The sequence below is a fragment of the Nanorana parkeri genome, unplaced genomic scaffold (genome assembly GCF_000935625.1).
Source record: "Nanorana parkeri isolate BGI_ZX_2015 unplaced genomic scaffold, ASM93562v1 scaffold273, whole genome shotgun sequence".
NCBI classification, from domain to species: Eukaryota; Metazoa; Chordata; class Amphibia; order Anura; family Dicroglossidae; genus Nanorana; species Nanorana parkeri.
This window is the reverse complement of record NW_017306541.1, coordinates 1,485,947-1,513,735: the sequence shown is the minus strand read 5'-3', so window position 1 is coordinate 1,513,735 and position 27,789 is coordinate 1,485,947. Positions and strand designations below refer to the sequence as shown.

The 27,789-nt window shown below is 39.8% G+C and overlaps 1 protein-coding gene across 1 annotated transcript in view; it reads left to right on the top strand.

Annotated features, from left to right (window-relative positions):
- VTA1 (vesicle trafficking 1) overlaps positions 1 to 27,789 on the top strand; it is a 115,236-nt gene that overhangs the window by 58,630 nt on the left and 28,817 nt on the right. Inside the window, exons 6-7 of the mRNA XM_018557214.1 lie at positions 14,885 to 15,052; positions 23,757 to 23,840. Of these exons, the coding sequence (XP_018412716.1) occupies positions 14,885 to 15,052; positions 23,757 to 23,840 (252 nt within the window). The remainder of the gene's footprint in view (positions 1 to 14,884; positions 15,053 to 23,756; positions 23,841 to 27,789) is intronic.

Below are 27,789 nucleotides of genomic sequence, written 5' to 3'. Positions count from 1 at the left end.
AGAGAGACACCGACCTACGCTGGGGGGAGGGGGGGTAGGAGGAGAGAGACCCGACTTACGCTAGAGGAGGGGGGAGACACTGACCGACGCCGGGGTCCCTTAAAAATTTCCTCGGCCAAAAAGGGGTCACGAGTGGAAAAAGTTTAAGAAGGCCTGATCTACACAATAGTGCAGGGCTAGAGGCACAGCTGGTGTAAGACAGCGCAGTCTTCTTGCTGTGCACCTGTAGAGGACCCTTTGGCTAAAAAGTTGGTCCACAGAAAATCCCTGCAAAACATGTACTAAGTTTGCCTTTTGAGAGGGAACACCTCTTTGGTACTACCCTGGACAAGTTTGACCAGGATGTTTTAGGGGGTATTAGCACCTTTTTACCGCAGCAAAAGAAGGTGAAATCTCAGTCTGAGAAATTCTCTACCGCTGTTTCTAAACAGAGTTCCTTTCATTCCCCACAACAAAGTCGCATCCTGGAACCCAGTTTTACCACAAGCCCTGGGCTGCAAAATCTTCCAAGCTTCCGGCCAACTCCTCACAATAAAGGGGCACATCCAGGGCCGTCTTCCCCACAAGGCCACTGAGGCCTGGCCTCAGGACGGTAGGGAGTAGAGGGGCAGCACAGCTGATACTGGTCACAGGGGTGTGGAATTCCTATCGTCCAATGCCTGGGATATGCAGTTGCTTGTTAGCTCCTGTGTGATAGCAAAAAGTTAAGTAATACAAATTAAATATAAACATTGGTTAAAAAAAGTAAAAAAATTATAAGAAATAATAATGAAAAAAAAGTGATAAAGTAATAACATTATAACTTTAAAAAAATTATAAAAGATAATAAGATAAATAAAAAGATAAAAAAACTTTTACAAAGTTAAAATAAATAGAAAATTAAAACTAACCCTGCCGCTCCCACCATCTGGTTGCCATTCTGCATTAGGGGGTGTTGGCAGGGAGGGGGGCGCATTGAGGAATCTTGTCTTGGGGAAGCAGAGAGAATAAATCTGGCCCTGGGCGATCCACTTGCTTAAGTGGCAGGGATCTGTTGTCCTTGGATGGTATCAAGTCCTTCCAGTATCTGCGTACCCGTTGGCACGTTCCTCCTCAGGAGCACTTTTGATACCTCCAGATTTGCAGTTATATATGATCGCTTCTCCAATTTTGTTAGATTAGTCCCCGCACCCTCACCCCATTTGGGGCTCACTGCCAATCGGACCCCTACTCTGCTGGCCTCATCTTTTTAGTGTATGCTGCGTTGGTGCCCCCAGGAGGAGATGTGAAGCTTCCATACATGCTGGCCTTGGAACAGGACTTGGGTGACTCTTTGTAACCCTCGGTTTGAGGGGAGATCTGGCTTGGTGTTGCAAAGTGCTCTCCTAATGTCTTGGGTCAGGAAAACTCCCACAAGGTTCTGTTCCGTTGGTACATGACCACTGACAGGATCTTGAAATTTGCCCCTGCGGCCTCCCTAGGTGTTTTCGGGATGCATGGCTCGTGGTACACTTTTCCATAGCTGGTGGCTTTGCCCGAGGGTGCAGAGGCAATGGATTCAGGTGTATAATTTGCTGTGGACGGTTTTAATTACCCTGTAGTCCGTAATCCTTGGGAGGCTTTATTGGGAAGGCCGCTCAGGCGTCTCTCCAAGAGGGGTAGGAAGCTGGCTACTTTTATCTTTTTGGCGACTCTATTTGATGTTTGCCACAGCATTCTGAGTTAAAACAATGTGTCATGGGTACTATGGTGCACGAGAAGCTCACAGCTATTTTTATTCTTTTCTGAAGACTTGGTCTCCCTGGCTGGACTACACTTGCCCGATGGACTTAGACCGTGCCCTACTCTCTCTTTGATGGTAACTTGTATGATTGGCAAACCGTGATTTCCCATGATCCCCCTTCACCCTCTCTTCCTGTTTTTCTTCTTTGTCTATTTTTTTTTCTTTCTTTTTTCATTTCAGTTCTTTCCTAGTAGTTACTCTCTGCACCAGGAGTCGTCTATTCTACGTATCCTTACTGCTTTTTTTGACCTCCATATGGTCGTGCATTTGTAATATATTTGTAATGTTCTTTACTTTTTTCTCAATAAAAACATTTGTAAAACAAACCTGTTTGCGGTTCCAAAGCCCAATAGCGGCACTGCTCCGTTCATTTTCTGAAGGTTCTCCACACCTACCTTCCAGTTTGTGGACTCTAAGTCTGTGGACATTAAAAAGATGCTTTCTCGCATGCCCCCATCATCCCAGCCCGTTTTGCAGTGGACACACAACAATACCAATTAGTTGCTTTCCCCTTTGGTCTGTCCATTGTACAATGGGTTTTTACTAACATGCTGACCCTTGTACTTGCTGTACTTTGTTCACAGGGAATTCCCATAGTGGGCTACTTGGACAACATTAATCTGAGAGAACCGTTGGCATCGGCTCTATCAGTCAATGTCCAACAGACTATGAAAGCCCTGCAGAGATTTGAATGGATCCTGAACCTCCGGAAATCTACTCTGGAACCGACTCATCACTTGGAGTATCTGGGCCTCCTACTGGCCACCTTCTTGTCCATGATTTTACCTTCCACAGGAAAAATGGATTGTGGTATGGGACCCAACAGGATATGTGGTGGAATGAGACATTTGAATAACTTCTGTTTTAAGAAGTCTTTACTGTGCTACCTACTATTACAGTGAGGACTTTTTAATTGCTTTAACCATATCCTGTATGGTTATGTTATGTTCATAAATTGTAAACGAGATCAGTTTGGTATGGGTATTAATATTTAAAAAAAAAAGAAAAGTTTCTGTATAGTTTGTAATTATATATGTACAGTATATGGGGGAAGCTATATTTGCACTTTACACAAGCAGGATCTCCTTGCTGCTTTATAGTGCTACACAATGGCTGTGTTTTACAGCTCCCTCCAACAATATAAGAAACCATGCTCTCCTTATCTGGCAGATAAAAGTGAGTGTTTGTGAAAGTCACATAAAAATACTTTAACACCTACAAAAATAATTAAAAGTTCAAACTTACTAAAAATGCACTATACTTTCCCTTTAAGAGAATAATTTTCCTAGACCCTTGTCTATTAAACATGAACATAACATCCTATTATTATTAAAGTAACTGCACATAACTCACACATTAAACTAACAAAATACATAAAATGTGTACCTCATCTTGATCTACCACTTTCCAAGCTCTGTGACCTCTTGGTTTCGAGGTAGAAGACACAGTGCAACGCTCATGAAGGTTTCTTCTATTGACCGTCTTCACCTCAGACTGTAATAGATCTGTTTTTACACAAATATGATGGTTTGTGGTAAGATCATCTGGTTGTTGTTGACACTTCCCACCTTTCTGACACCAGATGTTGATCTTTTATAACCTGGACTGATCATATTAAAACAAGATGTGTCACAATTACAGTGCGAATTTGTAACATTTTGTGCTGCTTGACTACTCAGATGTAAACACTGTTAATTGTTTTCAGCTGATGGCAGTTCTTATATAGTCTTTATGTCCATATTAAATATCCGACCGAGGCAGCTACAGGATCTACGAGGCACTGGCTAGTTGATGTGGATGTAGTAGGTGCAGGAGCTCAAAGCACACACATCCTCACTCACTCATGGGTTAGCCACACCCCAGCCATGAAGTCTTTATGTCAATGTATTTTTTCCAACTTATCATATAGGAACCTTTGCCAAAATATAATCTAAGTGTGAGAGATGTCCTTTGACTAGAGAGCTGCACAATTCCCATCAACTTGGGTTGCATTTTTATTGGAAGAATATTCTGCGCACGTATGAGATGGTACAGTTATTACTATGTTGCTTTTTTTTTTTTTATAATTGATGTTGCTAATCACAGCAGACAACAACAGCACATGATATTCAGTACCTTACTCTGATAAACTGATGGGATCACATATCCTTGATCTCCTGCCTAGTACCGCAGAATGGATGAGTGGCAGGGATTTTGATTTAATAGCCTCATCATCCTTTAACACAACAAATGGCTATAAAAGGCTTGGGTAGATGGCTAAATATATAAAACCTGTAGACAGAGTATTACTGCTCATGAATATGTACCTCATCAACAATCAGAAGTATACATGCTCCTGTAATCAAGGCTTCATGCACAAGGACATTGTTTATTCTTAGGTTGTAAACATATCTTGAAAAAAACATTTGATTCAATACATTTAACAAGCTTTGAGAAGCTTTTATGAAGGCCCTAAAGCTGAAGTCCAGGCAAACAGGCAAAACTCTGACATGCTTCAGACTAACTCCGTTTAGTGCATTATATCAGGAAAACTGTGGTTGAATAGTATCTCACAGTGAAAAAGCTGTACAGTTGAGACATTAAGACATTTTAACTACAGCTTTCTTAGGGAACAAATACAAAACCATACTGAGACATTCAAAATAAACTCTGCACTTCCAGCCACCTACTATACCTAAGCTGCTGTGCTGATTACCTATAATGATAATATAATATATATTACATATATATAGGAAAATCATATGCTCCTTTGCTTCACCTAGTGGCCATAATGCACTGCAAATCTAATTTCTAGGGATGCACCGATACTGGTTGTTCGGTATCAAGTACAAGTACCGATATTTATATTTCGGTACTCGCCGATACTGAGTACCAATACCGGTACTTCTGCTAGCATTGAGCCAGCTTCCCGTGCAATCAGGAAGCCAGGAGGATCATTTTCAGCCGACCAGCTTCCTGATTGCCCGGGAAGCCGGCTCAATGCTGTTTGGCTGGATCAATGCTGATTAGCCAGGAAGCCGGCTTCCCAGCCAATCAGGAAGCTGGGAGGTGGGTCATTACCTGGCTGGGAAGCCGGCCAAACAGCATGGAGCCAGCTTCTTGGCCAATAGGGAAGCCTGGCAGTGAGTCATTACCTGTCACCCAGCTTTCTGTTTGGCTAGCTAGCCAGTTCCATCTTCCCTCATGGCACTGCCGGTCAGAGGAAATCTCCCTCTGACCGGAAGTTCTGGTGTAGGGGTATCCGAGCATTTGGGCAAGTACGAGTATCGGTATCGGTGCATCCCAATTCATTTCCATAGTGAACAGCTATGCAAACTATTTATGATAATCCTGCCAACCAACATTGAAAATACCCAAATATCAAATGGATTCATTGTTCCATTACTTTAATCCATGTGTAAACCATCATCCAAGTCTGTAAATTCTTCTGCAATCAATGTATGTATAGTCCCAACTAAACGTGCAATCTCCTGTGCTGACAAATGTTAATTATTTTCTTTTTTTTTTTTAAGAATATTTATTTTATTTTCATTAGCTAAGTTTCATATCTTACATATTATACATATAGAACCTTTACAACATAACTTTACTCTCCATTCCTAGAGATAGTTTACCTCAAAATATCTTTCATTAAAATTACATATCCTTCCCTCCACCTCCCACCCCACCCTCCATGAGAGCAAAACAAATCTATCATATAGACAAGCAGTAAGCTCCTCCATACGCATGTTGTTATTCAGTTCCACTGCCCACTCCTGCACCTGAGGTATACTTGATGTCCTCCAATACCGCATGGTTATTGCCCTTGCTCCTACCAATATATGGCACAGCAATTCTTTTTTTTATTCTGTTACTGTGCCCTGATGCATTGACAGTAACGCCACCTCAGGAGTCTCTGGCAGACACAACCCTGTCAATTGACGCCCTATCTCAAAAAATTGATCTCCAGTATATTGTTAGCTGTTGACATGACCACCTTATGTGTATCATTGTTCCATCTTCCCTGCCACATCTCCAGCACATCTTTGTAAATTGATGATTTATCCTATGTACTGTTGTTGGACATCTGTACCATCTTGTTAATATTTCTCTCCTGTGTTTTAACCGCCATACTTGATTTAAAGGTTAAATGGTACACCTGATTGCAATCCTTCTGTCGCTAAGAATCCTAATTCACGTTCCAAGTCCTTGATGTAATACGGTGGTGTAGGGAACATCTGGGTCATTAAAATATTATATAATCTGGAAACCATGTGTTTACACCCCGCCTTATTCAGACATGTGTCCTCAAATGAAGTCAAGTCTCTAAATACAATACGTTTTCGGTTATGCAGCGCCAACAGAGATAGTGAACAAATTAAGTGAATGTGCTTAATTAAACAATACACTGTGACCAATACACAATTAATTAAACAATACGAAATAACACGATTTACAGTGTATTGTTTAATTAATTGTGTATTGGTCACAGTGTATTGTTTAATTAAACACATTCACTTAATTTGTTCACTATCTCTGTTGATATTGTGAGATTTCCGAATTAAATGGTTTGAAAACGTTTAAAAGTGGAATTATTGCTGACACAGTCTCACTTTTTTCATGTGAATGTGTATGGCTCTATTAATATTTCCTTTAAGTGCTCCCTATCCAAATGTCTTTTAACCAACTGATCATCCTTCTTATGGTGATGCAAAAGAGACGGATTGTTAATTCTTTAACAGATAAACTGTTCTGTTTGAAACCCCTTGGTACTCCGTTTAGGCCTGAACATTTTGCAAGCCTTGTTCACACTTGTGTGATTTTAAAGCTCTAAAAGAGCTTTAATGGTGTCCATTCACACCTGAGCATAGTGTCGCTTGAAGCCATTGGCTAAAGATAAAAAAAATAAAACACAACGCTCAAAGCTGGATTGTGTGCAAAAACGCCTGTAAAATCACTCAAGAAAAGCCAGAAGAACGACCAAATATGTTTAGCTCAAGTATGAATGGGGTTACAATTACAGGATATGCCTCCTACAAATAACACCTCAAATTTAACTTGTTACCTTGGTAATACTTTGTAAATCACTGACCAAAACCAAGTATGTTGGAAAACCCAAGCGAAGCGGGAACTCCAAATCTGCAAACTACTTTAGGGTCAGCAACTCAGAGTACTGAAGCCACTGGACCTCAATAATAGTCCGTTAACTAGAATGTTTACAATGGGAGGTCAGCATTGGCAGCCTACATACTTCCTCAGCACTGGATTCTTTTGAAGCCTAACTGAAGTCTCACAACTTTTTATGTCTATATAATTCAGTACCACTGCATGTTGTGTTTTGTGACTGATGTTTGATAGGAATGGCGCTGAAGTAAGTTTTTCATAACAGTAGTTGACATGCCTCTCAACACGAGTGTCCTCAGATGGGGAGGGAGTATATCTGACCAGTTCTTTTATTGAATGCTGATTACTCTGAACATTCAGTCTAACCCCTCGTTCACACCTGAACGTTTTGTAGCGCGTTCTACGCTCGAAGAACGCTCTACAAAACGCTCAAAAATATAAATTGCATTGGAGTCAATGGACTCGTTCCCACCTTGCCGTATTTCCGCCCGTCCCGAACGCGCTACAAAACGGCCCACGCCTGAAAAGGTCCCGGGACTACTTTGGGCCGTTTTGTAGGGCGTTTTCCATTGGGATACTGCCAAGTAGCCTTTGTAATCGCGCGACGGCCGCGCAACTTTTTTACCGCGAATCGCGGTAAAAAAACCGCGTGACGGTCGCGCGACAGACGCGCATATTACAATACGCCTAGGTGTGAATGGGGGCTAAAGCTCCCCATATGTTTTTTGTCATTCATCCCCACAGACTGAACAAGAAAAAACTCTTTGCAGCAGGTATGGTGGAATCCAAGCTACATTTCAACACACAATTTGAGCACTCTATGGCTGGCTTAACTTCGGCATCTGTTAGACCACACATTCATATTTAGATACCCTTCCCAAATGTTGTGTAAGGAAGAAAGCAAAGCAAAGATCTATTTCCGTCACTTCAGTTGGACTTTAGGATATTGCAAACATAACTATAGGTATCCCAAATCATGTGAAAAAAGTATTCTGTGTAGTGGTTGTAGAAATGTATATTGTGAATTGGTTATCCATCCTTATACATGCGGAGCTCCTCATAAGCTAGTGTCAGTCAGCAAATGATGGCCCTCACGATTTTCGATTGCTCTTTAAAATTCGACTAGGATTATATCTTCCTCCAAAAAATTGATTGGCCCATGTTACATATATAAACACTAAAGCCAAAATGCTGGTGTTCTCTCTATAGTAGTTGCTTGTAAGGATTGTGTGGAAATCAAATCTAACTTTTTTAGCATTCTCTTCCTGTTATAAAGACTAATCCTATAACTGTAATCTCTGTGTGTCTTCGTGAGTATCAAGTTTCATTCATGCAGTCATATATCTCTGTAGGTAAATGTGTTTTCAATAAGCTTGACTCTAATTGGAGTCTTAGAATGATTTACATGTGTAATTTTCCTTTGAAGCCCAACTTCCTCTTCGGAAGGGTTTAGGTTAAATGCAGATGATGAAGTCATTCTAAGCTGTAACAATGCAGAAATGGGACATTTCATAAAGAAAAAAAATAGACCCAAAATAATAACATCCACATACATTTTTTTGTACTACACAGAATTTATATTATTGTTGTAGACCAGGATTGCATTTGGGAATGATTATAATGGCTCAGATGGCAACAGATGATGATTTAGGAATAATGATCTTCTGGAATAGATTGTTATTCCAACATGAGTATGTCCAGCTTGGTTAAGATTTGTGGGAATTTGGGAATTCCAAATGGCATAGTTTTTTTTAGTTGACAAACTTATTTAAATATTTTGTATGGAAAATACAAACACGAGATTTGAACTTTAGATTAGTAACTAAATAAAATAGGTATGATTCATAGTGAAAAATATAACTCACTGTATGGCCAAAACATGTGAACATCTAACATTTACACGTAGTGTATGTATATGGCCAAATATTTGGTGACTCCCTCTCCACAGGGTGACAACACTGCCGTGTGTTTTCAGTGCAGCTTGAATAATATTGTCACCCTGTAACCTGTTGTGTAAAATTAATGGTTCTACTGGCAGGGTCAGCTGGTAATAAAATAATGTTGCAGGGGGGCACTCAGAAAAACAAAAACTGTTGTATTAATGCTAGTGACAAACTACATTATATGGGTCATTTTTTGCCAATAGTTACACTTAGTGACTATTTCTCTTCATTCTGCACACATCCTTGTACATTGTACACCCCGTCTGCTCCCTATGTAATGGTTTAGAAATGTGGATAAGACTGTGTTCCAAACAATTTTCTCAATGTAAACCATTACTGTGTATAAATAAGTTATCTTTTCACGTAATGTGCTCCTACATCTTATTCCTAAATATGATGTAAAAGGCAATTGTATACAAACAATTTATCTGACACCTCTTGTGTAAATCTTTTACATTTGTTCTTACATTTAGACTTAGTCTTATTTAAACTCTGCATCCATTCCCACTACTCATTTGGGTGCACAGCTCAAACTTTGACATGTTATTCAGTTAGGAAAGAAATAATATTGCAAGTTAACCTGGAGCAGCAGGGCTGTGGATAAAAAAACAAGACAATCCAAAAGCCTATCGAAATGTACACACAGAAAATTCCCCTTAAAACAATATTATTTTTTGTGATGATATATTATGCCAATATTAGACTTCTGCATGCTGTACTGCATAACTATGTCCTGCAGGCACTTGGCCTCTCTGGTTCGGATCATGGACATTTGTTGCTCATTCAAACATTAGGCTATTTTCCAAGTAGTTAAACAAAAAAAACACACATTAAACATCACACAAAAATCTGTGCCAGCTGTACCTCCTCACATTACAGTTACCTGTCATATTCCAACATCCAGGCAACAGGAACATATTAAAAATGTTTTCTAAATATGCATTTGGTGTGCAATTTTCCACTGATTCATGTAAAACTTTAAGTAGTCAAGAGGTTAGATGCCATATTTTAAGTCAGTCATTATTTATACATACTGTATAACAAAACTGCCCTTTGTATTTTCCAGACTTTTATAATGTTTACAAATGCAACTCTTTATTGACTGTGAAAAATGAAAATACACATAAGCCATGACTCCCCATTTTACACTGTGGTCTCCTGCAACTCCCAGTTCATGAACTTGCAAATTTTGAAGCTGGAATATCCTAGGTTCCCAGCTCCTCCCATCTAAAACTAAGTAAAGCGGGTTTCTTTTGCTCACGACAAAGCCTGAACAGTATAAAACTGCTAGCAATTGACTACAGCCTCCACTAGAAGTGTGCTGAAAATCTGACTGCATGGGATAGTTGGAAAATGATGAACAACTTAGTTTGGTAACTTTGGTATTATTATTATTATACAGGATTTATATAGAGCCAACAGTTTGCACAGCACTTTACATTATAAGGAAGGCATTACAATCGCAATACAATTCAAGACAAGATGGCAAGGAGGGCCCTGCCCCTGAGGGCTTACAATTGGTAAGTGGATGTCTAACTTTAGTGGCAAACGTTTGCCTATAATAGCTATTCAAAGGGGATATCCACTTTTTTAATACCACCTTCCATACAACCTGAACTTCTTTTCTGTGTAGTACCTTTTGAAGGGCCCCCTCCTACCACCACTGTCTTGCAAACAACAATAGGTACTGAAATCAAAGCAGCAGTATAATAGCAATCTTAGACAGTCATTATAGCAACTTTAGCTACAATCTCTTAATCACCAGCAAGAATCTGCCTGAGTTCGATTCACTAAGGGCAGTCTCATGGTACAGGGTTTCAGGGAACAGTGTATGTGGTTTTAGGAAACAGTACTATTTTCAAGGGCAGTCTCATTGACAGTGTACACTGAAAGCACGTTGGCATGGGAATTGATTTTCTTTTACAGTTAACCCAACTTACATACAGCAATAACACCCTAATCTCATTAATTTAAGTTGGTAAAAAAAGTATTTTTTAAGGTAGCATTAGCAGTGACATATGCTTAGAGGTATGCTCTTACATGCTTAGAGGTACTGGCAGGAATTTAAAATGAAAAGACCACAGAGGATATATTATATACTATATATAGTAAAATTGGCTGCCAGCAGGATAATTTTAATAAGCAGCGCTAGCCCCAAAAGTACTAGAGACAAAGAGCACAGGCTCTGGGGTATTACTTCAAGAATGGATACAGCAGTGTACATGTTGCCAGCAGCAGGACAGTTTTAATCAGGAATACTTTTATTTTATGTAAGGGAGTAGTGAAGTGCAGTGATTGCGAGTGATATAATGATTTAATGAGAGGTTGTTTCGGTGCACACTGCTCTGGCAATTAGTATTTTTTTCTTTTTCATATGGTCAAAAGTGGGATTCTGCAAACAAAACACAGAGAACAGATGGTCAGTAACAAGTGAAGGCATCACTTTGAGTCCCCCAAGCTTATAGAAAGGCCCTATCAACATAAAATAAAAACTTAAAAAAAGAATTTAAAAAAAACAAACAAATATCATCCCTGAAACAAATGCCTATTTCTAACTGCCCTAAATCTCTCTGTGCCGCTTGTCAGCTTTCCCTATGCTTTCCCTACAACCGCTTCTAGTTCACTGACACTGTGGCTGATACTGTATGTGCCGTTCTCTTTAAAATGTGTTCTGGTTTAACAAAAACCTTCTTTACTTGACCCTAAGCCTGCTGGCCCTAGTTTGAAATCCATGCAGTACATTATGGTTCAAAAGAAATTATATCTGGTAAATGTGTAATTAAATTCCCTGGGACCGCTGAGACCAATAGTAGCAGTGATTCTGAACCTCATACCTATTTCATGTATATGTTAAACTAATGAAGCTTCAAGTAGATGCAAGATATTGTACATACCTGGAACAAACCTGCTTTGATATGATCAGTCTTGAATCCATCAGTTATTTTCTTTCCAAATGAGCCTTTCTGAAGCTATAAAAAATACTATCAGAGCTTGGCACTTACTTTACATGGTCCAGTTGTTAGATGCCCAAATCATTCACATCACCAGGAAGTGTCTATAATCATTAGCTCTCCTCATCTACACAGTAGGTAGCATAGCTTGTTTGCAAGCCAAATGTGTGTTTGTTTTCCCAGAAATTGTGTTTTGAATGGTTTCCCATTTACTGGCTTCAGTGAAGCAGTTTAAAAAAACAGTGACTTGCAAAAACTCACGTGACTCTCTTTCACACACTCTTGCTCTGTATGTTTCTAATTCATAGAGTATACAGCCTAGTAGTAGCACTGTGTGTAAATCAAGTAGCATCCATCCTAGCATATGTTTTATTGCCACAAAAGGGCAAAGTCTACATGAAAGGTAGTCAGCAGCATGGCCTCTAAATACAGCCTGGCAACAAATATATATGTGGCCAGTAACATGGCAGAGCTGCATTAAAGCTTAACTAAACTTAAAAACTAAAATGGAATGTATTGCAGCTTACTGGTCCGTAGATGTTTTCATTTTCTTTTTTTGTTCAGGCTTTTATTTTTACATGCTGATTCTGCCAGCAACACACTTTTAGTCCTAAGATGCCAATATGCACTTAAATTCTGTATCGGGACACAACAGAAACAAGATAGTTCTATGGAACTTTGTTCCTCTCCTATTCTCCATAACATAGACAGCCTTTGTTCTGCAGTCCCCAGAGATAGTGGAATTCAAATCAGCACAGAAAGAACGCATAGGAAGTTAGCAACTCAAAAGATTTTTTACAAGATCAACAAATAGGAAGCATCAAATAGATACAACAAAATGCTTTTAATGGTATATTTATTTACAAGCCGAAAAAGAAACACAAAAGAAAAGTTCATTGTTAGGTTTTACATACACTTTAAGAAGACATAGGCCCCTAGGTAGAATAGCAACATTGGGCCCTCCAAACTAAGTTCAACATGTACTAGATCCTCTACAATGTGTATTGCTCCCTTGTTCTCTGATTACAAACTCTTCTGCCTTCTGTATAACTTATATCCGGACTGATTGTTAGCTCTGTGATCCTTTGTATTGCTCCCTTAAAACCCATATTTATATCCAAACAAACGATAAAGCCTTCTATATTCTATATTGCTCCTTTTGATAATTTATATCAGGATTGTGTTATGTAAGAACTCCACTGTTATTTATATACCTGGTGCAGCAGTATTTGTTCTTTTAAAAGGTTTTTCTGTGTTTGTATATGTGCGTATAATGGTGTATGTACTGTACATACACATACAGTATATTTACTATTGGTGATGCCGACAGTGAATTGTGATTATGTCATAGCAATCTGTTATGTAATACTACTTGTACAATAGTAGCCAGAGTCAGGCAAAGTCAACAAGATAACATAAAAGATCTTGTTGCACTCCTTACCGGAATTCCCATAGGATTGGGGAGGATGCTTGTAACGACTGTGGATGGCACCGCTGTATGCATAGAATGATTGTTAAAAATGTCACCAACACACCGTAGGTCCTTTTTTGAATCACCAAATGTTCATTTTAATAAACAAATTGTCAATAGTTTAAACATAAAATTATTAACATTTGGTGATTCCAAAAAGGACCTACAGTGTGCTAAAGTCAACAAGATGTCCCTGTGCAAAAAAGTTTGCCTCCTGCAAAGAACGTGCGTTAATTGTCATAACAGCTGCTATTTTTAAGGAACAAAGGCCAATCACAGCTGAAAATAAGACTCTTAAAGGCAAATAACATATGCGGTATAGCTTTTCGCATTGAATCTTTAATGTAAGCTTTAACACTAAATTATGAGTTAATAAGGCTATTAATAATTACATGCCCAATTACTGAAAAAAACGTAATTCTACAACATAACAATATGTTTGTGAATTAAACACATTTAGGGGTAAGTTATACAATATAACACACAACAAAGTAAAAAATGACTCGTGAGAATATCAATAAAGCAGTGAATGTGACATTCACCAGTTATTCACAAAAAATGTCTAGTACCAATCATGTGCAGGCCCTTTTTAGAATAATGTGAAAAGTATTGCTTGAATAGTCACTTCACTGGATATTTAGGCCATCAATTTCTTCATGATGTATGTTATTACCGTTTCATGGTTCAAAATGTCTCTGATGTTTGAGTCACTCACAAAAAGAAAAAGTCTGGCCACACACCGCAAACATCTCTGAAGAATTTATTCTGGCACGCAGGTACACAACGGTCCGCCATGGATCCTCTCGTGTTTTATAGAAGAAATGCACCTTTGTAAAACAAATAAATAGAATTTTTGTCAAAATATCTCATTCATCCTATTAGCAACCCTAAATCTGTTCTGTAGAACACATACCTTCCATGAAGTGTCTGTAAGAATGTTCAAAGCAAATGTGCTGAAGGGAGGAAAAAGAGAATGGCCAAAGTGTTCCCAGTGTTATATGGAAGATGGTATCCATTTACATAGGATCCATGGATCTTGCACATTCTAGTGGTAGCCAAAGAAGCATATATATTTTTAGGTATGCTAGGGATGCCTCCTTTGAAGCAACTCTGTTTTACAAAAAGTCATATTTCTCCGGATAATTTTGTTGAGTAATTGAAGAAAATTTGAATTGGCGGGACACTAGGGGAACCCAGAAGAGCTTTCAATGGACAGCAATAAAAAGGAAAAAGTAAAGATATATTTGCAGAATTAATTTGCTTGGATACATTAAAAGGAGTCATTTTAAAATTGCACTTCTTTTGCAACACCTTTTGCTGTTTGGGATCAGGCTTGTTTCCATGTGCTGTTTAAATTAAAGATAACTTTAGTTTAGTGTAGAATTGCCCAGACTGACCCCCTTCCATGCTCTCAAGAATTATAGAAACAGACCACAGAAGCAGACCTCATTTCCTAGGAGTCATCTACTGTGTGTCTGCTTTGTGGCCACTGACCACAGAGAATAAAGTCCAGCCAATCCCTTTGCTTACCTGCTTTTTGTTAATATTGTCGATTTCACAGCAATATGTACGCATAACCGCTATGCTAAAAGTAACATTGACTTGTAATGTGGTTTTTTTTCATGCCTAATGCAAATCATGTTTCTTGCTGCAGATGACGATGATGACCAGGGAATGTTTTCGGCGACTGGTCAGGCACCGGAAAGATCATCTTCCACATATGACCCCCGAAACGTACCATCATCTAATTACACTGGTATACAGATTCCACCTGGGGCACATGCTCCTGCCAACACTCCAGCTGAACTTCCTCCCAGCACAGGTAGGCTATTCTGTTATATTATGGCCAGCTGAACCCTGTCCAAAGTGTCACCAAGGTGGTGTGAGACTGTGTATCTTGTTTGTTAACTGCATCGTGTGGTGGATTTATTAATACCAGAAAAAAGAAAATTAGCACACAAGTGGAGTTCTTGCACATAGCAACCAATCAGGACTCTTGTTTAATTTTTCTTTATATAGAACGGTGAAATATGATTGGTTTCTTTGGAGAACGATTCCATTTTTGTGCTGATTTTCTATTCTCCTTTTCTAATTAATTTAAGTTGAACGGTCTACTGTTATACTACTAGGTGTAATAATATATGAAAAAAATGTAGGTAATAATTGCTTGCAGCTCCCTTTCACCACTTGAAAATAATTGCTTGTTCACAGTAGTTTGGGTTCCATTTGTTAAAAATATCTTTGATAATTATTTTCAGTATAGCGATAATTTAAAGCAGTATTGAACCCTCTGAATTTTTTTGAATTGATTTGATTTTTTTTTTTTTTGATGTACTGTGTAATGTCAAGCATTACCTAGTACATTTTTAAAAATGTGCCCGAAAAATTAATTAGCCTACCTGCTCACCAGCAGCGGCTCCAGGTCCACATTGCTGCTTCTTTTAAACATCCGAGTAGCGAAGCGCGCTCCCTGTGCCCCTCATGTACAGGGACAGCACAGACTCCAGCTGCTGTCAATCAGCAGTGAGAGGGAGGAGCAGGGGAGTGGCTTGTCTCTGGGACCATAGGCTTCAATGGATACAGTCAAATATAGAGTCCCACCACACTCCTTACCGAGAAGTCCCATATAATGTGTGTGTGTGTGTGTGGGGGGGGGGGGGGGGGGGGGGGGCGCTGAAGTGGCTACGGATGGCGCCAGCAAATACTTGCAAAATAGAAAAAATGGTCACCAGCACTGCAAGTTTTCTTCAAAACGAAAACCCTTTATTCATTCTTGCAGGTCATATCACCATGCCTGGCAACATTTCAGAACCTGTCTGGTCCCTTCATCAGGCAAACAAAAGTTTTAACACTTTTGTTTGCCTGATGAAGGGACCGGACAGGTTCCGAAATGTTGCCAGACATGGTGATATGACCTGCAAGAATGAATAAAAGGATTTCCTTTTGAAGAAAACTTGGAGTGCTGGTGACCATTTTTTCTGTTTTGCATAGGCTTCAATGGACGCAAACACACGCATCCATTTATCCAGGCAAGAACGCGCATGCATAGGTGGCTCTGTTCGTCCCAGTAAAGGGAACAAAGCCACCCGAAGGCAAAATAGTAAGAGGGAATATTCTTCATATAAGGATTTGAAAGCAGCCACAGTGGCAAAATGGAAACGGACATGCAAGCAAGGTAGGTACTGGGGTCTACAGCACAATGTATATTGTTGTAGTTCAGGTTTAATATCACTTTAACATTTTGATCCCTTTTTTTTTTCTTCTGCACAAGTAAACATATTTTTAGAGAAATATGTGGGGTTGCCTTTGTTGACCCCTACTGAAAATATTAGTTGCCTAAATGTTATGTTTACCCTTCTAAACCCCCAAACATCAGTGCAGGTCAGTAAAGTCTTAAGTTCTTACCTGGATATTTTTTACCAGGTCATTGACTTAGAGTATCAGTATGACAGCAGGACAGCTAGCATGCCCCCATGCACGCTTGAGTGGGAGCATTTTTAGGTGATTTTTTAGCTTGTCTTTGCACTTGTTTTTAGGTTTTTAGCCAATGGAAAGTTGGTTACTGGGAAGAGTAAATGGTTTTTAGGCACAAACCTGCATGGAAAATGCACGTTCCATATGTGTTTCAAGCACTCCCCTTGAAATCTATGGGGTAAAAAATGCATGATTCTGCCCGAAAAGAATATTGTATACTTTTTTGAGCTTAAAGGTACAAGCAAGAATTATGTATTTTGTTATAGGTATATACAAAATTCATACAGATTTGTAAAGTTACTTATAGGTCTACTTTAAGCTAACATAGGTTTTTTCGTTGTTTTCATTGAAACATAATACAATAACATATAATAACCCATTTTCAGATAAAGGCGGACTAGTTGATGTCATAGCGTTTTTGAAAGATCGGTTTTATTTTGCTTTTTTAATGAGCAAGGTGTTTCCTTTCCTTACTCACTGTTTATACTTTGAATCATTTAGACACATTGCAATGATCCTTTCTACAATATTTTGATTCTTTATCTGAGGGAAATCCTTCTGATATCTACAAAGAATACTTAATGTACTAGTTCAGGTCATATTTATTTCACTTCCATTGTTAGTCAAGAGTGCCGCCCGAGTGCCTCTCTTATCATGCACGTAGTGCTACTGGCTGAATAGTGTAGGTAGACAAATGCTTAAGAGTTCATTTCAAAGTAAAATAGTAGTGCCAAATGTACCCAGATAGAGCCCTTTAACTCTAGAGAGAACCTTTCCTAATGGCACACTTTACTCTTTACTAAATGTAAGCTATCACTTTTAACACTCCTGTCTCACAACCTGCTGAGAGATACTGCCCCCTTTAATACTTAAAATAGTAACACATAAAAACCCAAAAACAGCATATAATCTTAACCTCTTTATGGCATCATAATGGATATATGGGGCAGCATGGTGGGTCGGCCTTCATGCTCTGCATCAGCATCTATCCGTTACAATGTTGTTCTGGGCTGCAGTCAATCTGCCACCCCATAACTGTGTTTGAACTGTCAAGCGACCACTCACGGTGAACAGACGATAAGAAGCTGGTAGGATGGGTTCCTAATTATGTCATCACTGTACAGCCAATTACAATGAAGGAATGAATGGGAGCCACTCCTACCTGCCTCTGACATCACAGCTCACTTAAAGGCCACATAGTCAGGAAATTTCAGAAGTCATTTTCAATATTTCAAATCTGCACCTTTCATCAAAATCATACCTGGTGATCCTGCCATTAGGGTCCTGTGGTCTAGGCACTTGCTATTTTAGGGTGACAGTGCTCTGTCCCTTTTGCCCACTTGAGCTATTGCATTGCTATTTTGTCATGTGGGCTTCTGAGATTACAAGTGGTTGTTTCAATACAGAATAGGCCCAGTTGGTCTACTATTGTCATTATTAGAAAACCCACTCTGTGAAAATTGCCGGACACCTGCATGTAGACAGGAAGTGGTTGCAAATAGGTGGCAGGACATCAGAGGCACTAAAGTGCCAAGCTGCAAAAAAAGGATGAACGTAAGGTGAAAATAAGGGTTTCAGAAAACATTATACACAGTTGTTTACTGTAAACTAAAGATCATTCAGTTAGAGTTTACATCAACCTAAACAAAGTACAAAGTGCTGAGGCATTGCTAATGCAAATATAGCTTTCTGGTACGCAGTGTCTGCGCTTCTCTTCTACTGTAACTACAGCTCGAGAAAAGGCTTATGTAAGAACTGCCTAATTATTCCACTTTAGTTTATACTGCACTGCAGAGCACAAATGCTCAACTCACTTAGCTGCAAGAGTCAATATTTGCTATAATGACTATTTTTAGCTGCAGAAGCATTACAGTTTAGTAAAAATGAAACTAAAGTAAAACTTAAAGTGATTTTGAAGTCAAATGTTATTTCAAATGCTGATTGTATCGCTTGCAATGGAGTTATAGCTCCCTGCAAATTCAGCTGGTCCCCTGAGAACTGGGTTGGCTCCTTTCCCTTGCAGGGTCCTATGAAGCCATCCTTGTGTGTGCTAGTAAGCTGTGTGTGTCTCCACAAACACACAGACACAGTAAGGCAAGTCACTCCTCTTTCCCCACTCCTCTCTTCTCCAAGCTAGTAGATGGACTGCTGCTGGAGACTGTACTGTCCTTTGTAATCTAGTATTTGAAGAGGTTCAGGGACGTTGAGCTCAGAGAGTTGGAGCCAGCTGTTTGGAAACAGGATGACTGTAAATGTTTGGGCAAACACTTAAGGAGATACTTTGCTGCACAATGTATTATTGTTGGATCTGCATTCATTGCTGCAAAAAAGTTTGAGAGTTCAATAATACCTGTAAGTTTGCAGTGCCATTAATGGTTTGTGGGTGAGAGCTATTCCAAGTCACTGACTTGTAGCTGTAAAGCTGGTCATGTCTGCAATTTTTTTCCTCCTGTTAGCTCACATTAAATCCCAGCTTGAATTACCCTAAAACGTTGCTTTTGGTGTAGCATCTTGTGTCAGGATAGTTTTATTTTGTGTTAGTAAATCCTCATATTAGTAGATTGTTTAAAGGAGAACTATGGGGTTAGGGCTTTTCCCCATAGTTCTCCTAAGGGTAACTGGGGGGACACAAACTAGCGTCCTCCCGTCACCCAAAGCTCAGTATACCGCGAGCTACAGCTCACGGTATACTGAGACGCCACAGCCGGGACGGATCCCGACATTACTATCGAGATCCACCCTGCTGCATGATTGACAGCTGGCTCTGCCTATCTAGAGGCAGAGCCAGCTGTACCTGCTCCCTCCGTTCCGCCAGTCAGCGCTGGAGGATCGGCAGGGGAGGGGGGAATCCCTGCAGAGAGCCGTGAGTGACAGTCACGGCTCTCTGCAGGGACAGGATCGAGAAGTGAGCGAGTGACGGTATGCGTTCGCTCACTTGCCGATCTATTGAGCCGACCTGTGACAGTTTTATTGTCACAGGTCGTCTAGCACTATGAGGCTGAGTGATTGGTATTTATCATGAGTATGTGAAAATCACACTTTTCAAAAGCTTTAATAAAACCATTTTAAAAAGAACACAGTACCTTGTTATAATAGTAAGTATGCCAGGCATACCCGTTCTATATGCTCCTGGAAGCACAAGGGTAGTTAAAGTGTATATAAAATAAAAACAGGGTTTTTTAGTTTTGGAGACAATGTGAAAGGATTACAACCTCTGTCAGGATTTAATTACTGTCCATGTCACCAGTGGGAACATTCCCCCTCTCTATTTGTTTTGATTACCTTTGTCACCTGGACAGGAAGGGATGTGAAATCTAAAATTTTCTATTTCTGAACTAAACAGGAGGCCAGATAATGGGGACACCTGTTCCAGTATCTAATGCTGGCCATACCCTAGTAGATTACATATTCCTCTGCCCATACTAAACAGCGATGATGGGGCCCTCTCTCTCTCAGAATATCTTAACAGCGGCTGCAGTCACTGTTTGGCCAACAATTTTCTACCTGGCTCCTTCTTTCCAGTTTTCACATTGAAGGATGTCAGGGGGGAAGATGTCAGCAGGACCATCCACTCAGTAGATCTGTTCCATATATAGCCAGCTTAGAAGGAAATGTCCCCTCAACTTGAAGAGATTTCCACCAACTTCTTGTTGAAAGTGAGGGCAAGTCTCACCAATGGGAGACAAACCTCACATATCAACCTGAAAGAAGTAAGTCGTCCCAGTACTTATCTAGAACTACCTATGTGGTGGAAATGAGGAGAGTGGGAGGGATTTTGTAGACTAGCAAAGGACAACTGGTAAAGATTGACACGATTTCTTGCAATTTCAGACGAGGCAAATTGTTGTCAGCCCACAACGCAATTATGAGCAGAGTGTATTTCTGGCAGATCATTAGGTAATTGTCTGCCCTCGCAGGATCTTTATAAAGAAATAAAACATGGGAAAATGTGCATGTATTGCAGAGGTTTTTGGGGTATTTTTCTCGTACTTACACTTTAAGACGTTGCGTTTTAAGTTCTAACATATGCCGTATTCCTATTTAGAGGGTTCATTTTACTTTAACTAAACAAGTTTCCATTTGAACTCACATGGCCTGTACACTGTGCCTTTCATAATCAGGTGTGTTTTGTTTCATGACAGTATCCTTTCCGTCAAAGGTCTCTTTTAAAACCAGTCATTCATACATATTATGTTACATTCAGGATGCAGGGATCACTTTATTACTCTTCAACTATAGGTAAATGCATTGAGACGTAAAGTTTTAGTTTTAGTTTCTAATTCACTTGTGTTATTAGATTTTTCAGGATATGGATACATTTATTATCTTGTAATTCCTCTGAACATTGCACAGTATATATACTGTAATTATTACTATCTGTTCTGTAATTTTACATTTTGGAATCCCTTTATGTGCTTTGAGATTATGGACTTGCTGTCCCGGAGCAATTTCCTAATTTGTGCTCGTACTTGATAAAATCTGAATTGTATTATTTGGCTAGAAAACAGCTTAATACCCGCAAACAATTACATATTTTCTGAAAGCGGAGGCCCTATAGAATGAAAAAAAAGTGTTAGTTGCAATTTTTTATGTCGCACAATATTTGCGCAAATGTTTATCAAACCAGTATTTTTAGGATTAAATACACTAAAATGCATTTCAGAGCACAGAAAAAGAATATAATACCAATTGCTAAGTAAAATGTAAAAGAAGGGGTTACATTGAGTAAATAGATACCAAAGATGTCAAGCGTTAAAATTTGGTACTCAACACTGTCCATGTGTGATGCTTTAAAAGCCTTTACTGCTCATCAGTGTTGAGAGAACAGTGAATTATGGCCCTAGAATTATTATTCACACTCCAATCTTCATGGCGATACCTAACATGTGTGGCGCAATCGTCGTTTACATACACGTGCATGCCCTTCCTGCGTGTTTCCATTCGCATGCACATGGTGGGGGCAATGTGGTTTTTAAATTTTATTTTTATTTCATTATTTTTTACTTTTTTATCACTTTTTAATTTATTTTTTCCCACCTAATGTATTGCTGTCACACAGGAGCTAACAAGCTCCTATGTGACAACATTTGCAGGTGACAGGTTGTCTTCATGGACAGATGTCTCCCCTGGCCTCCAATACAGGGGATTGAGCACAGCATCGATCTCCTGTGTAACCGGGGTTGTGAGCACAAAGCTTCATGACTCAATGATCACAAAACAGACCAGGGAACGGCCGTGGCCCCAGGTCCTCCAGGGGAGCAGGGGAACCTGAAAACCACAGGGGCTTGTATATACATTTACGTTGGTCTAGCTTGACACAATGTAAATATATATTACCTGTCAGGTCCACAGGGATCCTGTGATAAACCGTAGTAGCCGCAGCTACTACAGTGTATTACAGTGTCTTCCAGGTCCTTCTACAACCGCTGTGCTGACCATTCAGGGGACACCTATTATTTTTCTAAATGAATACTAGGAGTTCTTTTATTAGACAAGTGGCGGTACCATGATGTCATTGCCTCTCGCCCAATCAGAGAATGCCTTTTGAGAAGATTTTCTCGATTGGTCGTTAAGGGCCCATGGCCATCAATGCATTACAGTAATGCCTGTTATGCTGCAATGCACAGCAACAAAGCACACATGAGTGTAGTGCATTGCAGTGACATTTATTTTGAGTGCTTTTATAAAGTAAAAGGATGAGAGCAGATGAATGACAGTTGACATCCAGCGCATTTAGGGATCATTCTATATCAGGGCTATTTTATAACAGAAACAGGTTTTATATAGCAGTTCTCTTAGTTACACAAATAAATAGGGGAGCAATCCAGAGCAAAGATGTACATTTTCCCCAAGACAAGAGGTAGGCAGCATCTCTTTAACAGGACACACAAAGTACTCCAAGATCATTTAAAGGAGTGTGAGGGCAGGTTATAACTTCTGTTAAATGTGTATTCTAGTGCCCTCTGGTTCCCCCTTTTGAGTAGATTCCCTTTTCTCTTTCAAAGATTTTATTAGTTTTATATTATAAAACATCCATATACAAACATTGGCATCGATATTCTACAAGGATAAACATGATCAATTCCTTCTTGCTGACCCTCCCCGCCATATCGTCACTATCAGAACAACCCAACCAAATCATCTAAACAGCACAGAATAAACAACAGCACAAGTCAAAACAAAATAATTAAACAAAAATCGAAACAAAATAAAACCAAACAAACAAAAAAAAAAAAAACCTAAAGACACTTAAATCATATCTATTACAGAAAGTCACGCTTTCAGCGGAAAGTGATGGATGCGCATAGGCCATCCAGGGTTCCCAAATCCTCAAAACATTTTTGTTAGAGTCTAATAAAATACTAGTCAATTTTTCATTAATAAAAAAGGAGTCCATTCTTTTTTTACGTCTCTAAAAAGCACGTATGGTTTCTTCCAGGCCTGGGCAATGGCCTATTTGGCCGCCAACATAACATAAATCACCAGTTTATGTTGTAAGTTGGTAAAGGAAGAGGATTTAAAATGTAATAGGGCTACCCATGGGTCTCTTTCCACATTGACCAAGAAGAGGTCCCCAATCAGCTGAAATTCTTTCGACCAAAACCTATCCAGTTTTGGGCAGGTCCACCAGGTGTGAATAACATCTCCCCTGGAGGCACATCCTCGGAAACAAAGATCCGAGTGTGAGTGGAGATGAGCCAACCTTGAGGGCACCAAATACCATCCGGATAAAGTTTTAAATGCAGTTTCTAAAGATATTACATTTATAGAACAAGTAGCTATTGATTGCCAGGTTGTCTAGTCATTCCAAGCTCCCTTTCCCAATTGTGTACATATTTATGATTATCGGGCGTCGATAACCTATTTAATTGGGAGTAGAGTATTGAAATAAGTTTAGGGGTTGTAGATTCCCTTTTCAATTTCACTTGTGCTTGCCAGGCAAGATAAACCCATTATCATACCTCATTCTATCTAAAACCCCCAAAATTATTTTTGGCTGCACTTGGTCTTTTTTGCTGATAATAATATTCTTCCTTTCTTTTTAATTACAGGAGCATCAAGTGCGAGCATTACACATCCTGTGCCACAAAACATACCTGCTGTAGACCCATCACTGTACAATACACCAAAACAAGGTAGGGTTAAAGTATAGCATGCAATATATAATTTGGGTTTACATTGTGTTATTGATGCTCTATTACAGAGTTTGCAGTAAATTGTGCAAAATTCCCACGCAGACATTAGATAATAGAAATACAATTAGCATGATTAAAGCGTGTTTGTAACCTTATATAAAAAGGGATAAAAGTGAAAGCTGAGGAAGTGTGATGGGGTATATTCAGACTGATAGAGTGGGTAATACAGACTGGTTATGGATAAAGAAAAGAAGAAAGTATAGAAATTAGTTTTTATGGCACAGATAAAAGTTTCCAGGTATTGAGGGTCGTTAATTCACAGGTATCATGTAACAGAAATATTGGACATAATTTCAAATAGGTATTAGATAATTAGGGTAGAAAAAAGACAGGAACATGATCATCAGGCAGTCTGTGAGTAAAGCAGTGGTCAGGGCAAGTGGAACTTAGGATGTGGTCACAGGTGACCGCATAAAATCTGAGATATTAAAATGTTGTTGACATGCATATCTCGAAGCCAGACTGGGGACAGATCCAGACCAATAGACATAATCACAGTTGAGAACTAGAAAGCCACAAAGCGTTAGAAACAGTTTTAGTCTTTAAGGCCCCATTCGCATTTGCGTTTGGGACAGTCTCATGAATACCTCTGGGAGACTCAGCTGTGTTTATGTAAACAGCAGCTTATTCACATCTAATCGGGCATACAGCCATTACCTGCGGTTAATCACCCACATTCAATTGCTGCATGTCCGATCACATGCGAACGCCTGCGGATGATGTCAGCTTCTCATTGCTTTGTATAGCATTACTCACAAGCAGTTGTTCACAGAAACAGAGCTGGGTCTCATGGAGCAATTCTTGAGACTGCTGCAAATGCAAGTGTGAATGGGGCGACTAGGTCCACTGAGCAGAATTTATTTTTGGTAATATTCAAACATTTTGCTATGTGGCACGAGTGTGTATAAAAAGATTGTAAAAAGATTGTAACCGCATAAATTTATAGCCTTTGTAGCAGGGTGCACATGGGAAGGCTTTCAATATAAAACACAAAAAAGTCCCCAGCACAGCTGCCAGCTAGCCTGCAACAAAACAAATTACCCTGTCAACAGTATGCGTTAAAATCAGAGGTTTTAGTTGCACAAACCTTTGGCCAAAAATATGTAGAAGCCACACCGCCCCGTCAAGGCACCTCTGTAAAGTGTGGTCCTAACTATTTATATGAGTCTCCAAGTGGGAGCATATTAATGCATTCGATAGATTAAATGCAGGTGTACCAGGAGGTAGCCTAGTCCTGCAGGGACCCACATCAAAAATATTCAAACTAATAAAAGATGGTAACCGCATAAATTTATAACCAGCCTTTGTAGCAGGGTGCACATGGGAAGGCACGAGTGTGTGTCTGCTAATAGTGTAGCTTGCTGAAGGGGAAATGCTGTACCCAGTTCTGCAGCTGGCATATGGTAGCCTCCTGCCCAAGGAAGGGTGGTTGTTTATAATGTTGTAGAAATGAATATACGCTTCCTGCGCATAGAAATCCGCTGCGTGAAAAAAGCACAGTTCTCTGCTCTCCCTGTATAATTCCTTCGATTTTGCTCGGCAGTCCCAATGAAACACACACAGCTGTTGTCACGTTGGATCCTCAGTCTCTTTCCTCCTGAATGGAGTACAATCCTTTTATTTACAGCAGACAAAAGGAATGACAGGAAGTGATGGCCCCAACAGCCAATCGCTTCCTCAAAACATCAACATAACACAGAGCCAGCCAATGAGACGCATTTATATACAATAGAAAGGGGGAGTGTATGCTCATGCATGTGAAGCACCGTGCGCAGTTTTCACCTGCCAGTTCATGTTTCACGTGCACATTTGTTAACAATGGAAAACCATGTGCAATGGATTTCCCGCCAAAACACTTACACAAAGGAAGCAGCGTGCTGACTGTGGACGCTGCCTCAACCAGACCCGCGCACATAATCTCCCGTTACCACTGGAGCGTACTTTATCCAGCATTGCTCAGTGAGCAATGCCCAATAGAAGTTATACTACGGTTCTCGTGAATGCAAGCTTATCTGCAGGGACAACGCCATATTATTTCCAGTGCGTTGATCAGACACACCAAAAAGATATGAACTCATTGTCCTTTCATAATGTATCTAAAATGATACCGTGTCCCCAAAGCAAATGCATCCACGCCAAGCAAATAAATCCCCGCATTGCGCAGGGGCCCTCACCGGCGTCCATACACTCGCCAAGAGGACACTGCTCCGCAACGCACATCAATCTCCCCCGGCCAACAGCCCAGCGCATAGCACATGGACCATTCGCTGGCGGAGACCTCTGCGCACTGCGACCTTGTCTCCACATCCACAGGAAGATATCTACTCCAATAGTTTACCCCCAGTGCTGATTAATCTGGGCCATGCTCCACAGAATATAGCCCAGCAATCCTGACACTGAGAGACATAATGACAATATTACAATATACTAAAAGCACATCCTAATAAAATTTCCACAACAAAAATATGCCTAGAATAGGTTCCAGTCTTCGTTGGTAAGAGGAGAACACAAGCAAACAGCTAAATACATACAGTACATGGGACTTTTAAGAGTCAAATGATTTGAAATTCTGTACAAGCATTCTATCAATGTACACATCTGTGACACATTGCATAGCCGTGCGGATGACACACTAATTCAACAATGCAGTTGTCTATGTTACCTTTCCATTTCCTGCCTTCTGATGAAACAATATAACCATCTCACTCTGTCCAGTTAGCAGGAAAGTAATCCTGGATGCAATAATCAGAACCAGAAAATAGCAGTGAGATCTTGCTCGCTGTGCAGTATAGAAGAGGTGTGTGTATCACAAGCGAAATAAAATTGATCATCCTTTGGCAGATGAAACAGAGTTAACATATGCAGTATTTGTATTTTAACTGTGTATTTAACTTTGTCTGGAGTTCCACTTTAATACAAACATTCTGAAATCTTGAAAGTGCATATCAGTGCCAATTCAAAGATTGCACACTTCATTCAGATATTGTGTGTTCACTGGCTGCACCCTGTCGGTGTAAACAATGAGACTTCAATTTCTGCCATGTGACCTGCACCATGGGGCTTCCAATGAAACCATTTAATATAGCTCTTTTAATGTATGTGTGTCAGCAGCAGAATGAAATGTTAAGCTTTGTTTCTTGATCATTGATAGCCATGTCTGGTAGATTTAGAAAGCAGTAAACCTAATGTACTACCAAATTTTAAGTACAAGTACGAGTCTGTTGAAAACGTCTGTACTCTTATTAGTACTGATGGGCACATTCCTAACCTGGGCAAGCTGTCCTAACAATGAATACTTTCTTGCTTGCCTGAGAGTCTGTATGGGGAACTTTAATACAGTAAGAGAGGTTCCTTTTCCCCTTGTGACTCTAATGTGGCTATACCTGCTCTTTCAAAGTTTATCTGTAGGCAACCCGTTACATGTGTGATTGAAATACATATATGGAAGCTGTTTTACCTGTCAGAGAATTTGTACTGTCCATCCAGCCCTGGCAGTGCACAGCCAGCCTGGTGACCTGCCTTTTTTCTTCTACAGTTAGAAGAAAAAAGTCAGCCACTAATAACAGCTATCCATTTACAGGGGACCATCAGGGGGACCCTTCTGTTATAAGTTTATGGCCACTAAAGTCACCATAAGCTTATTTAAGAAGGGTGAAAACCACATATGGCATACTGAGCTGGCCAGCTGGAAGCAGTTGTGTACCGTCGTATGCCTTACATTGGTGGCAGGGAAAGGGTTAAAGCAGATCTACTTACCTTATGGCCACTTCCGTTGGCTCCCTTGGAGCTGCTACACCAGCCCCCCGCAGCCTCTTCTTCACTGGATTCTGGTGGTTTAAAGATGGCTGACGTCACCATGTTTAATGCAGGTTCCATAGACCTGTATTAG